This window comes from Stomoxys calcitrans, chromosome 2 (assembly GCF_963082655.1).
Source record: "Stomoxys calcitrans chromosome 2, idStoCalc2.1, whole genome shotgun sequence".
Classification (NCBI taxonomy): domain Eukaryota; kingdom Metazoa; phylum Arthropoda; class Insecta; order Diptera; family Muscidae; genus Stomoxys; species Stomoxys calcitrans.
The window spans coordinates 233,933,308-233,948,793 of record NC_081553.1 but is presented as its reverse complement, the minus strand read 5'-3'; the positions used below and the strand labels follow the sequence as shown (position 1 = coordinate 233,948,793).

General features: G+C 37.7%; 1 protein-coding gene across 1 annotated transcript; it reads left to right on the top strand.

The window, feature by feature from the left end:
- Nucleotides 1-8,830: 8,830 nt before the first annotated feature.
- On the top strand, nt 8,831-12,546 carry LOC106095593 (arrestin domain-containing protein 3). The gene is made up of 4 exons (XM_013262830.2): nt 8,831-8,999; nt 9,099-9,421; nt 9,495-10,206; nt 11,902-12,546. The coding sequence occupies exons 1-4, from the start codon at nt 8,888-8,890 to the stop codon at nt 12,315-12,317; spliced, it is 1,563 nt and encodes a 520-aa protein (XP_013118284.2). The 5' UTR covers nt 8,831-8,887; the 3' UTR covers nt 12,318-12,546.
- The last annotated feature ends 2,940 nt before the right edge of the window (nt 12,547-15,486 follow it).

Sequence of the window (15,486 nt, the reverse complement as noted above, 5' to 3'; positions counted from 1 at the left end):
TAGGGAGATCGGTTTATAGGGGAGCTATATCTTAATCTCAACCGATATGGCCCATTTGCAACCCCCAATGACCTATATCAATATTTAGTATCTGTGCAAAATTTCAAACTGCTAGCTTTACGCGTTCGACCGCTATCGCGATTTCGACAGATGGACGCACGGACGGACATGGCTAGTTCGGCACACAATGTCGAAGTGTTATAAACAGAATGACTAGACTAGTATTCCCCCATTCTATGGTGGTGGGTATGAAAACACATTATTTTCGTGACGCACGCAACAACTCATGGGTCCAACTTTGCGTGTCTAATAATTATGTTTTTAAAATAGTAAACTTGTTTTTTTTTTTAAGTGAAGTCCACACTGACAAAATAGTTGGCCCAAAATATAAGATTTGTTCTTATTCGTAGGATTTTAGCAATAAAACGAGACAAAGAACAACAATTTTAAAATAAAAAGGCTATCTTGCATTAAATTTTCTATATACTAACTGACATGACCAGCTATTTCAATCTTTGATGGCTGATTGATTGTTATTTTACTTCGTAGATGACTGTCCAATTATTATTTTTTGAAAAATTCTTGTTTTAAACTATCCATCTTAACCTAAAACAAGTAAAAGCGCGATAAGTTCGAGCGGGCCTAATCTTGGGAACTCACCGCCATGGATTCTGCTAAAAACTTCTTATATATTGTATAAAAATCAATTTGTGTTTGTTTGTAGATTTGTTTGTTTGTTTGTTTGCTTGTTTGTATGATTGTGTGTTCCTTATAGACTCAGAAACGGCTGAACCGATTTTCTTGAAAATTTTTCACAGATGGTACATATTGACCCCGTGGTGAAAATAGGGTACTACATTTTTTGATATCTGAAGGGGGTGGACCCCTACCCCTTATCCTAATTTTCAGAAACGCCAGATCTCGGAGATGAGTGGTGCGATTTAAGCGAAATTTTGTGTGCTTTAATATAGTACCCTAAAAATAAAAATTTGGTATCCAAATTTCGGGTGGGGTACCTAGGGGGGCTGCCCCACCCTAACACCTACCCAAGATATATTTACACCAATCACGACAATATGATTGACTCAACATATATTTGACTCAAATAAAAGGTATTTAGGATAAGAAAACGTATCTGTTATCCAATTGTCGGATTGTGCTAGGGGGACCACCCCAAGCCCCAAAACACCCCTAAATCGGACCTATTTACCGACCATAGCAATATGGGACTCAAATTGAAGCTATTTACGAGTAGAATACGAATCTGATATCCAAATGTGGGACCACGTTTTTGGGGGTCCACCCCTTCCCCTAATCACCCCAAACAAGACTTATTTACTGACCATGAGAATATGGGGCTTAAATAAAAGGTATTTGAGCGTAGAATTCGAAACTGATATCCAAATATGTTTGGGGGGCCGCCTCTCCCCAAAAACATCCCCCAATGGGGACAAATTTACGACCATAGCAATATGGGGCTCAAACGAAAGGTCTTTGGAAGTAAGGCACGAATCTGATATCAATATTCGGGAAAAGTGTTTATGGGGCCACCACTATAAAAACCCCCTAATAGGACGTATTTGCTCACCAAGACAATTTGGGTCTTTAAGAGAGTGGAACTAAATATTCATAGTTTTTAGGGCCAATACCCTAAATCGGACATATTTGCTGACTTTTGCAATAAGGAGTTTAAATGAGATTAGAAAACGAATTTGATATTCAATATTGAGGGCAATGGCAATATGGGGTTCAAATAAATGATATATAGATATATGAGAATAGAGCACGTTGCTGATAAATTTAAGAGCTTAGTGTTTGGGGGACCACCCTACTCCCCAAAACAACCCTAAATCGGGCATATTTACCGACCATGACAATGTGGAGCTTAAATGAAAGGTATTGGGGGTTGAGCAAGAATTGATACCCACTTTCGGGATAACCCCTTTCCCAAAATACCCCACAATCAGCAGTTTTTTACTGACCATCGCAGTATGGGGCTCAATTAAAGGTATTTGGAAGTAGAATACGAATTTGATATCCAAATGTAGGACCATGTATTTTAGGCATCACCCCTTCCCCAAAACACCCCCCAAAGTGTAAAAATTTTTCGACCATGCCAATATGTGGCACAAATGAAAGGTATTTGAGATTAGAAAACGAATTTGATAACCAATCTTGGGGCCATGTTTTTGGGGGACGCCTCATCCTGTAAACTCCTCTTAAGCCAATTGCAATATGGGATTTAAAAAAAATGGTATTTGAGGGAGAGTTGATATTTTTTCAGGAACAAATATCTGGGGGACCACCTCACCTCCGAAAATACCCCTAAATCAAACATCATGAGAATATAGGGCTGAAATAAAGTATTTTAAGCATGGAGTACAAATTACACTAAAACTTAAATTCGTAGACCAATAAAGATGGGATTCAGATAAAGGCTCTTATATTGTTAAACTGTTAGTCAAGTTTGCATGGTATTTCACTAAAAGATCTTTAATTGTCGAAAATAAATATTGCAAGGAAACTTTTGTTCCATATAAAGTAAAAGAAGGCGCAGCGGAGCGGGCCCGGGTCAGCTAGTTTTATATATAAGAAGATAGGGTCGTAAATAGATATTTCGATGTGTTGCAAATGGAAGGACAAAATTAATATATCCCCATCCTTCGGTGGTGGGTATAAAGAACTTATTTTTCGCGTGGTGTAAATGAAGGGGCAGCGGAGCGGGCCGGGTTCAGCTAGTATATATATATATGAACCTATCTGGTAATGATTTTGTGTGAATGTTACAGGACATAAGTGTAATTCATTTACCAAATTTCAGCCAAATCGGATGAGAACTGAAGACTTCAGGGGTCAAGAAGCCAAGCCCGGTGGTTGGCTTATATGGGGGCTATATCAGTTTTTAGACCGATTCGGAACATGCTTGCCGCATATGTTGCAAGTTTGAACAGAAATCTTTGTGCCAAGTTTCATTATAATCGGATGAATACTGGGGCTTCTGAGGGTTCGGTTTATATGAGGACAATCCAAATCTGAACCGATATGGCCCATTTGCATTCCCCAACAACCTACACCAAAAAAAGTATCAGTTCAAAATTTCAAGAGAATATCTTTATTCGTTCTAACGATATGGTGATTTTGATGTACGGGCAAACGGACGGACATTGTTCAATTCAGAATGCCAAAACGATAAAGAATTTATATACGTATATTCTTTAAGGGGTTTCAGATCAATATTGCGAGTTGTTAAAAATGGTATGACAATATTAGTAGTATTAGTAAGTACATTAGGATTGAAGAAAGTAAATGTTACAGCTGTTGCTTATTTGTAATTAATGACAAACGTAATCTGCTTTCCAATTGAACCAAAGCTAAAATGAAAATTATTTATGTTCAGTGATGAGAGAAGCAACTGCTTTGTTGAGCAAATACAAATCATTAGCAATTGAATGTAAATTTATTGTTTTCAACAGTATTTGCCATCATTGTGGGGTTAGGTATTTCTTAACTGTTTCTAGTTCAGAAATTTTTTATTTTGTGTAAACCACACAGAGTTTATAAAACCACAGTACCCACATTAAATTTAATAAAGATAATTTTAATTTAAAAAACAGTTTTATTTAAATAACAGTGAACAATAGTGGTCGTAGATTGATACGTATGTCTCTTCATTATCATCTTCTACAACTGTTTTCAAGGTATCGCATTGTACTCATACAGCCTTTTTTTATCAACGGTTAGTTGCCTTTTCATGAATGAAATAAAGTCGACTTTAATTTTGTAAAACCATTTGTAGGGACATATAAAATACCAGTGAAGTTATTGTATCATTTAAAACCGGAAATGTTAACTTCACTATAATTATATTCCTTTGAAAAGGACACAAGCTTCGTCTAAATTAAAGAATCCTGGCAATTTTTTTATAAATTGGGGCAAAGGAGAAACAAGACATTTGAAAAATTCATCTTAAAGAATCCATCACATCATTAGCAGATGGCATTGGGAAAGGGAAGAAAAAATTGATGTAAAGAATCATGGAATCACTATTGGTGAAGTTGCGAGAATGTCGGTGTATGCTATGTCATACCAACATTTTTATACCCTCCACCATAGGATGGGGGTATACTAAATTCGTCATTCTGTTTGTAATACCACGAAATATGCATCTGAGACCCCATATAGGATATATAATCTTAATCGTCCGTTCGCCCGTCCGTCCGTCTGTCTGTCTGCCGAAAGCACGCTAACTTTCGAAGGAGTAAAGCCTACCGCTTGAAATTTTGCACAAATACTTTTTATTAGTGTAGGTCGATTGAGATTGTAAATGGTCCCAATCGGTCGATGTTTTGATATATATGCCATATAAATCGATTTTGGGTTTTGACTTCTTGAGCCCCTAGAGGGCTTAATTCTTATCTGATTTGACTGATATTTCGCACATGGTGTTTCGGTATCACTTCCAACAACTGTGCTGAGTATGAATAAAATCGGTCGATGTTTTGATATAGCTGCCATATAAACCGATCTAAGGTCTTGACTTCTTGAGCCTCTAGAGGGAGCAATTCACGTCCGATTTGTCTGAAATATTGCACATGGTGTTTCGGTATCACTTCCAACAACTGTGCTAAGTATGGTTACAATCGGTCGATGTTTTGATATAGCTACCATATAAACCGATCATGGGTCTTGACTTCTTGAGCCTCTAGAAGGTGCAATTCACGTCCGATTTGTCTGAAATTTTGCACGTAGTGTTTCGGTAACAACAACTGTGTTAAGAATGATTCAAATCGGTTTATAATCTGGTATAGCTGTCATATATACCGATCTTGGATCTTGTCTTCTTGAGCCAATAGAGCGCGCAATCCTCCTTCGATTTGGCTGAAATTTTGCAGATGGTGCTTCGGTATCACTTCCAATAACTGTGTTAAGTATGATTCAAATCGGTTCATAACCTGATATAGCTGCCATATAAACCGATCTTGGGTCTTGACCTTTTGAGCCTCTAGAGTGCGCAATTCATATCCGATTGGAATGAAATTTTACACGACGTGTTTTGTTATGATATCCAATAAATGTGCCAAGTATGGTTCAAATCGGTCCATAACCTGATATAGCTGCCATATAAACCGATCTTGGGTCTTGTCTTCTTGAGCCAATAGAGCGCTCAACCCTCCTCCGATTTGGCTGAAATTTTGCATGGGGTGTTTTGGTATCACTTTCAACAGCTGTGTTAAGTATGGTTCAAATCGCTTAATAATCTGGTATAGTTGTCATATAAATCGATCTTGGATCTTGACTTCTTGAGCCAATAGAGCGCGCAATTCTCATCCGATTTGGCAGAAATTTTGTACAACGACTTCTCTCATGACCTTCAATATACGTGTCTAATATGGTCTGAATCGATCAATAACTTGATACAGCTCTCATATAAACCCTATCTCCCGATTTTGCTTCTTAAGCACCTACAAGACGCAATTCTTATCCGAATGAACTGAAGTATTATACAATGACTTCAGCATTCATTTATGGTCCGAATCGGACAATATAAGTTATTGTCCGATTCGAACAATAACACTAACATAACAGTTCTTATTTAATGCTCTTTGTATGCCTAAAAAGAGATACCGCGCAAAGAACTCGACAAATGCGATCCATGGTGGAGGGTATATAAGATCCGGCCCGGCCGAACTTATTGAGATATTGAGCTGAAATTTGGCACATATACGTCTTTTTGATGCACGCTAATTAAGTTCTTGAACGGACAAAATCGAACAATATTTGGATATAGCTGCTATATAGACCGATTTTCCGATAAAGGATCTAATGCGCCTAAAAACTTTAGTTTTCATCCGATTTTGCTAAAATTTGAAACAGTGAGTAGTTTTAGGCCTCCCGACAACTGACCCAAATATGGTTCAGATCGGACTATATTTATATATAGCTGCCATATATTCCGATCAGCCGATAAAGGGTCTAAAGCCCATAAGAGCTTTATTTATTACCCGATTTCGTTGAAATTTTCAACAGTGGTTTATTTTATATAGATTCGATCGGTTAATAGTTAGATATAGCTGCCATATAAACCGATCTCCCGATAAAGGGTCTGAAGCCCATAAAAATTATATTTATTACCCGATTTCGCTGAAATTTGAAACAGTGGATAGTCTTAGTTCTTCCCACATCCGTCCCAAATATGGTTAGGATCGGACTATATTTAGATATAGCTGCCATACAGACCTATATCCCGTTAAGGGGTCTGAAGCCCATAAAAATATTATTTTATAACCGATTTTGCTGAAATTTGAAACAGTAAGTAGTTTTAGGGCACCCGCTATTTGACCCAAATATGGTAAAGATCGGACAGTATTTATATATATCTGTCATATAGACCCATGTGCCGATTAGGGGTCTGAAGCTCGTAAAGGCTTTTTTATTACCCGATTTTGATGAAATTTTAAATACAAATTTCAACAGTGACTTATTGTTATTAGCCCACTCAATATCCATGTGGAATTTGGGTGCATAAGTTATCCAATTTTCATCAGATTGTGCCGAAAGGTGCTTTACATATATTCCCATGGTGGTGGCTGTCCAAAGTTCGGCCCGGCCGAACTTAATGGCTTTTTACTTGTTTCCATTAATTTTGCGAACTATTTATATTACAAAAATGAAAAAATAAAAAACTATCGCATAGAAATCGTTTTTGAAAATTGAATGACACAAACGACATTACAATACTTCTTCGCCAAATATGGGGCATTCAATACAAATTTCCTCATTATCATGAAAAATTCTCAAATTACCATTAAACTTCTTTGCAAATTATATGAATTCAAAAGCATTTTCTTTAATATTCATAAGAGAACACATCCCAATCTACATCTTTCAGCCTGAGATTAGAAAAATAAACAAAAATTTACTTCTTGTTCATCATCAAACATTTCACACAACAAACACATATATTCACTCACAAATAATTCCAACGCAAATAGGAAACCAAACATGACTAGGATGTCAAATCTATTATCCCCTCCTACAAGTTGGCAATAAGAGTTAATGCTACCCTTGGCCAAAGTTAACAGAGAGGCTCATGATGATGGTTGTCGTCGTAGAACTCTAAAGAAACTCGTTTATGATGTCTCGTGCTATAAAATTCAAAATGTTTGAGATTTTGCACCACCATCTCAAAAGATTCATGAAGAAAAAAACGGATATGCGACGACACATACTTGTGGCGCCATTCTATTGATTTGCCCAAAACATGCGAACACGAAAAAACTATAGAATTGAACTATGAATTTGGAAGTAGCTCATTTAAGTTGTGACTATGCGACTTAGGGCATTCACTACATTGAAAATAATGTATATTAGAAACAAAATTTTTCTAAGGATGTGCGAGGTAATGAAGTACGTAAGCGGAGAATAGTGAAGGCAAATGATCAAATTTAATGGGGATTTAAAAGTGGATGTATTTTGTTATTCAGTCTTTTCGGCTCAAAAATTATGTTAGTCGGTATAGAAGTGTATAGCCTCCTTAGTGTTAGATCGATCAATTTGTATGTCCACCTCTTTATCTTTTCGGATTCCTTTTTCACCTATGGCGCCGAACGCCTGGGTTCGAATCCTGGTGAGAATATCATGAAAATTTTCGGCGTTGGTTATCACCTGCTAATGTTGGTGACATTTGGGTGGTACTGTACCATTTTGTATGGCTACCATGTAAAAACTTTTCCACAAAGAGATGTCGCACTGCAACATGCCGTTCGGAGTCGGCTATAAAAAGAGGCCCTTATCATTGAGCTTATACTTGAATCGGACAGCACTCATTGATACGTGGGAAGTTTGCCCCTGTTCCCTATTGGAATGTTCATGGGCAATGCATTTGCATATTGTGAGGAGGCCTAGGCTTGTCCGCCTATGACGCGGAACTCTTGGGTTCGAATCCTGGCGAGACCATTAGAAAAAATTTCAGCGGTGGTTATCCCCTCCTAATGTTGGCGACATTTATGAGGTACTAAGCCATGTAAAAACTTTTCCTCATAAGAGGTGTCGCACTGAGGCACGCCGTTCGGACTCGGCTATAAAAAGGAGGCCCCTTATCATTGACCTTAACTTTAAATCGGACTGCAGTCATTGATATGAGAGAAGATTGCCCCTGTTCCGTAATGGAATCGTCATGGACAAATTTGAATTTGCACATTTGTTAGGTGGTACCGCTATGCGTCACGTCGTTCGGACTCAACATAAGAGAGGAGGGCCCTAATCATTGAGCTAATCTTAAATGTGATTGCACTCATTGATATGAGAGAAGTATCCCCTGTTCCTCAATGGAATGTTCCTGGGAAATTTTGGTCATTTTGATTGCGAGTGCATCGGGCAGACGCCTTATCATTGAGTTGAATAGTACTCTTCAGAAGTCTACTTTGATGAGAGTTTTGTGGGAAAATGTTTTTAAAATCGAAAGTCTCTTGATTTCTCTGCATTTTTAGCATAATTGTCAATTGTCAATGTTTTCGTTTTTTTTGTAATTTTCTTACACCTTGAACTGTGAGTGTGACAAATGCTTGGATAAATCGTAAATACCCTTTTCAATGTAATGCCCACAGGGAAAGCTGTAAGTTGAAAGATTTCGACACTGCCACAGACAATACAACCCCACGTAGCTACTGGCAAGACTTCTAGTTGGGGTAGATGATGTGCTGCTGGTATTTTACTGTGATGGCTCTATTGGCACTACACATTTGCCAAAGGATGCTGTAAGGAGAAGGTTGTGTTTGTTCGCTAAACGAGTGAACGAAATCTTGAAATTCGTTTTATTTTAAGTTAACAGTTTTGGACTACTCTAATTTAATTAAAACATAAAGCAAGCAAAACATTTTCAATAGAGATGCCAACAACCTGCGAATTTGAATTGGATCGCCTTAATCCCATTTACTCTTCGGGAGAGTACATCAGCGGTCGAATACTTTTGAAAACGGAAAAAGTGAAACGAGTCAATGGTATGTTGGCCAAAAGCCCACTACTCTACTCTACATTACATCATAATTTTTAATTTGTGTGTTTGTGTGTGTGTGTGTTTGTTTGTGTTATTAATTCAGCCGTTTATGTTCTACTGGAGGGTGAGGCAAAAGTTCAATGGTCGATTAGTGGCCGAGAGTCTGCCACTTATTATGGCCATCAACAGTATTTGTATTCACGTGCAAATGTTTTTGACAATTCGGAATTCTCGGCTGGTTTGCATGTCTACGTGCTAACATTGCGCATACCACCAGACTGTCCGTCCTCCTGCAAAGGACCCTATGGCTATATAGCCTACAACATTTCCTTGGTCATTGACAAACAAAGGACTTTCGATGAGGTTTTTCGCAAGCCAATATGTGTGGTGCAAAGTTTGGATTTGAACTTTCATCCTGAATATGGGGTGAGTGAGAAAAGCACATGCCAAGAAAGTATGTGAATGCAGTAAGGGTCTGGTCTCTTCTGTTTCTTTACAGCTCCCCGTTAAGGCCGAGAACATCAAGTACCTATGTCAGTGGCCTTGCACCTCGGGACCCTTGTGTTTCTCCCTTATGCTACCCTATGCTGGCTTTGTTCCCGGCCAACACATCAAGTACTTCCTAGAGCTAGACAATCAGTCGCCACACTATGACATTGTAGGAGTGGAGGCCTCCCTCAAACAACACTACGTCTTTTTGGCGCGCAAACCCATGAAACGTAATTTCCATACAAAAACACTCATCAAAAGTGCCATTGAGGAGAGTACTTTGCGTCTGACGAAACGCTTGTACGAGGGCACTTTGCTTGTGCCCATCGATACGCCCAGGTCAACGCTGAATCTCAACTACATTGTCTTCATTCACTACATGCTGCAGGTGAAGCTGAAGACGGGAGCCTTTCACTATGACACAGACATTTCGGTTCCCTTGGTGATTGGCACGGAGCCATTGCGTCAATACCAAGAGGAACAGCGCAGGTTACAGCGTAACTTTAATCGTAATTGCAATATTTGCACGGGCAGTAATCGCACGAGAGGTGAAAGAACCAATCCAGGTGGAGGAAATTTAGTGACATCGCAACCTACTTTAAGACTGCGTAGAGAGTTGGAGGAGTTGTTGGAGTCGCAGGTGCATGAAGATGATGATGAGGATATGGGTGCGAGTTCAAAAGATGTTCCAGAAGATGAGCCGCCTTCCTATGACAGTTGTTGTGAGTATAAATGTAGTTGAGAAATATTCGTGGATTGTGATATGTTATCCATAATATTTGCTGTGTTTTCATTTAGTCCAAGTCAGTGCAAGTCGGATGTTCTGGATAGAATTTAAGTGCAACGTAAGGCTAGATAATTACATTTGTGGGATGAAATGACGATTTAGCGAAGTCCGTGTGTCTGTCCGTCCGTCCGTCACTCTAGAGCCTTCAAAAATTGAGATATTGAGCTGAAATTTAGCACAGATACGTCTTTTTGATACACGCATGTTAAGTTCCTGAACGGGCCAAATCGGACCATATTTGGATATAGCTGCTATATAGATCGATTTTCCGATAAAGGTTCTAATGGCCATAAAAACTTTATTTTTCATCCGATTTTGTGAAATTTGAAACAGTGAGTAGATTAAGGCTTCCCGACGACAGTTCAGATCGGACTATATTTAGATATAGCTATATATAGGTATAGCCACATAGACCGATCTCCCGATAAAGGGTCTGAAGACCATAAAAGCTTTATATATTACCCGATTTCGCTGTTTGATTTGCAACAGTGAGTTATATTAAGCCTCCCGACATCTGACCTAAATTTGGATTAGATCGGTCATATTTGGATATAATTGCTATATAGACCGATCTCTCGATAAAGGGTATGAAGCTCATAAAAGCTTTATTTATTACCTGGCTTCGCTGAAATTTGAAGCAGTGAGTTGTTTTAAGCCTCCCGAGATCTGACCCAAATATGGTTCAAATCGGACTATATTTAGATATCGCCGCCATATAGACCGATCTCCAGATAAGGGGTCTGAAGGCCATAAAAGCTTTATTTTTTAACCGATTTCGCAGAAATTTTAAACATTGAGTTGTTTTACGTCTCCCAACAATAAACCGAAATATGGCTCAGATCGGTCAGATCGGTTTGGATATAGCTGCCATATAGGTCAGATCGGTTTGGATATAGCTGCCATATAGACCGATCTCTCGGTTTTAGGTTTTGGAAAAAAAGAGCATTTATTGTCCGATGTCGCCGAAATTTGAGACAGTGAATTCTGTTAGGCCCTTCGACATCCTTCTTCAATTTGGCTCAGATCGGTCCAGATTTCTATATAGCTGCCATATAGGCCGATTTCTCGATTTAATATTTTGGACCCATAAAAGGCGCATTTATTATCCGATGTTGCCGAAATTTGACACAGAGAGTTAAGTTATGCCCCTCCACATATTTCTACAATTTGGTCTAGATCGATCGAGATTTACATATAGCTACCATATAGACCGATATCCCGATTTAACGTCTTGGCCCCAAAAAAGCCGCATTTATAATCTGATTTAAGTGAAATTTGACATAAGATTTTGATGAAAGGTGGTTTACATATATACCCAAGGTGGTGGGTATCCAAATTTCGGCCCGGTGGAACTTAACGCGTTTTTACTTGTTTTTTATTCGATTTCGCTGAAATTTGAAATACAAAATTCGGCAAAATTTTAAATTCAAAATTCAACAATTTATTAGACCACTCAAAGTTCGCGCATAAGTTATCCAATTTTTACCAGATTGTAGCGAAATGGGATTTACATATATACCTGAGGTGGTGGGTATCCAAAGTTCGACCCGGCTGAATTTAACGCCTTTTTACTTGTTACATGTGTTTTCAATCCATTAGCTATTTTATTAATTTTTGCGGTTCTTTTCAGTGCCTCCCTCATTTAGTTTTGCTACCACTTTGGGAAGCCAAGCTGCCATGGAAGTATCGGAGCTGAAACGAATTGAACAGCAAAAAATCAACATACAACTGCCTCAATTTCCTGGCTATAATACTTTCAACTCTCACACTCAATCTCCTTGTTACACCAATGATTCCCTGCTGGAAGGAGAACATTTTTATAATTCCTCAGGTTCCCTGCTAACCGATCACACAGGTCGATCATTGGATACTTTGGATATGCTGACCAATGTGGAAGAGTGTTTATCACAAGGTGAAGAACATGAAACACAACATAGCAACAGTGAGAGTTTGGATGGAGATGTTGCATCTACAGAGGTAATAAATGATGTGGTTATTGAACAATGTAATGAAGATGATGATGTTGGATGTGCTGAGGAGAATTAGACTTCTCTAGCGTTGTGCCTCAATATGGGAACATAGATCTTTACCATTAGTTTAGTTCATAGTATAGAGTAATGAGAAAGGAATATTTTTTTATAAAAAATTTAGATATCACTCATATAACAGTCGTTTTATGTCAAAATAAGGTTTCACTTTAATACATTGCGAATAATTGGTGATACCTAAGTGAAGTGGGAAATTGCATTCCGAGCCTATAAAATATGAATATTTAACCTTCCTATTGTACTCATTTTGACTACTGACTACTATAAAACGTATAACTCATCTAATTGTTTATACTCAAATTTCATATTTCTGTAGTTTAGATTCATAATTTATTCTCAAAATTAGCTTCCAAATAAGTTTGATAGATTAGCAATTAAATTATTATACCTATCTACATGTGTATCTTCTACATCTATACAATTGACTGGGACATAAAAACAAAACGAAAATTATGAGACAACACCAATTTAAGATTTATGGTTTGAATTCAAAACAACAAAAAATTTTAAACAATAACTTATTCAAGTTCTTTTGTGTTTCTTCAAAATGTTTGTGTTTTTTTAGATTTGCTTAATTCTAGTTACTTGATGAGAATATTTAATGAGTTTACCCAGCCAAGCCATGTTTGCCTTTTGGAAAATTAACAAACAAACCAATGAGATACCTCCTTAACAGTAACAGTATTGTAATTCTTATTATTGTATAGTAAATCAGCCTTAACTATAAGCTTCGTATAAGGTTTTAATATTAAAAGCCAATTTAAAGTGACAATAATTGTATTGTGACACCATGTAATTACAGCAATTCGTATTAAACTAAAGTTGTAAGAACAATTAACGGTAAACAATAATAAAAACAAATAAACAATTAAAATACAACCAACTGCGTTTGTCAACTAACTTTAACTTGTGAGCAACAGCTGTGTGGTGATGGGAAAAGCATCTTTCATTGCTGCGGTAGTGCTTTTAACAGCAGCTTTTAAGTATATTAATTATTTGTAAATTAGCTTTTGAGCACCATTTTCACCAATTAAGGTTAAAGATAACCGACACACTGTGGGATGAGAGAAAAAAAAACATTGGAAATATTAAACCTATAGAGATATCGAAATAAATCTGGCAATGACTCTGTAATATATATTATACTACCAAAAATTTATATTCTACTAGCCAAACCGCGCCCGCTTCGCTGCGTCTTCTTCTTCAACACTCTAATATCTTTTTAGGTTGATGACACTTCGCCCTGAATGTGGATATAGAATTCGTGCCATTGTAGCCTATGACGCTGAACACATTCGAATCCTGGCGAGAACATCGGGAAAAGCGGTGTTTATCCCCTCTTAATCTTGGCGACATTTGCGAAGTACAATGCCATGCATGGTCATTCAAAAATTTCCCCCAAAAAGGTGTCGCACTGCAGGTGTCATTGAGTTTAAACTTGAATCGGAAAACACTCATTGATGTGTGAGAAGTTCGGTTCCTGGTATTTTTAAAAATTAGGGTAATGAGAAGTGCTTTTTGTGAGAGGGATGGCTCCTCAAACATTTCGACTCAATGTCTGAGCCGAAATGTTGCTGTACTTCCAAATCCCTTTAATTTGAGCCCCATATACCCATCGTCGGTAAATATGAACCGTTTGGAGGGTGTTTTGGGGCTGGGGCCACCGGCACTTTTTACTGAAAAAAATATATCAATCTTTATTCCCAAAGGAAATGAAGTTCAGTTTAGGGGGTGCTTTAGGGCTTACCCCGAAACACTTGGCTCCAAAATGGGATAACAAATTCGTTTTCTACTCCCAAATACCTTTCATTTGAGTCCCATATTGTCATAATGGGTCAAAGAACCCATTTGACGTATCTTTAAGTGGAAAGCGCCACCTAGACTTGAACGAAAATTTTAATGTCATATTCGTTATCTACTCCCAATATTCGGCTAATTTTCCCATTTCGGGATTTTTTGGGATGGGCGACTTCCCATTAATTGAACCTTTTTTTATGCCATATTTGTAATCTTCTGCCTAATACTTTTCATTTGAGTCCCATATTGTCATGAACTTCGAATATATCTGTTTATAAGAGTTTCAGGGTTGAGGAGGCCTGCCGGGTACTTGGACCCAAATTTTAATACCATTTTCGTTTTCTGATCTCCAATACTTTGCATTTGATACCCTTATTGTCGCCATCGGACCACTTTCGAATATGGGTGGCATTTTTGGGGTTAAGGAGGAGGGTCTTCCTTCACCCGATATCTAAAAATGATATAGCGTATGTTTGCTTCCAGAAAAAACGTACACACTCTATGAAAATTTTAAGAAAATCGGCTCTGCCAGATATCATATGGCCATATTGGGTCTAATGCCATTTTTTGAGGAGTGGCGTGACCCCCTATACTTCGATCTGACATTGTATGCCAGATTCGAAATCTAGTCCCGAATACATTTCATTTGAGCCCCATAATGAAACGAACGTCCAATATGTCTGTTTAGGGGAGTTTTGGGGATGGCGTGGCCCGATGGGTACTTAGACTAAAATGTTAATATATATAAGAGCTATATCTAAATCTCAACCAATTTCTATAAAATTCACCAGTAATGTCTAGAGTCATAAAAAAATCCTTCCTGCCAAATTTCGAGAGAATCGGTTAACAATGACCATTGACCATTTGATGGCATTATTTCTGCAAATCGGACGAACATATATATGAGAGCTATATCTAAATCTGAACCGATTTTGACCAAACTCTATGTATATTGCGGTATAAATTGGTCTATAAATATGCTTGCTGTGGCTCTAGGAGTGAAAATCGGGCGATATATATATATATATGAGAGCTATATCTAAATCTGAACCGATTTCCATGAAATTCACTAGTAATTTCGAGAGTCGTAAAAAAATCCAAAAAATCCTTCCTGCCAAATTTCGAGAGAATCGGTTAACAAATGACCACTTTATTGCATTTTTTCAAAGAATCGGACGAACATATAAAGGGTGATTTTTTTGAGGTTAGGATTTTCATGCATTAGTATTTGACAGATCACGTGGGATTTCAGACATGGTGTCAAAGAGAAAGATGCTCAGTATGCTTTGACATTTCATCATGAATAGACTTACTAACGAGCAACGCTTGCAAATCATTGAATTTTATTACCAAAATCAGTGTTCGGTTCG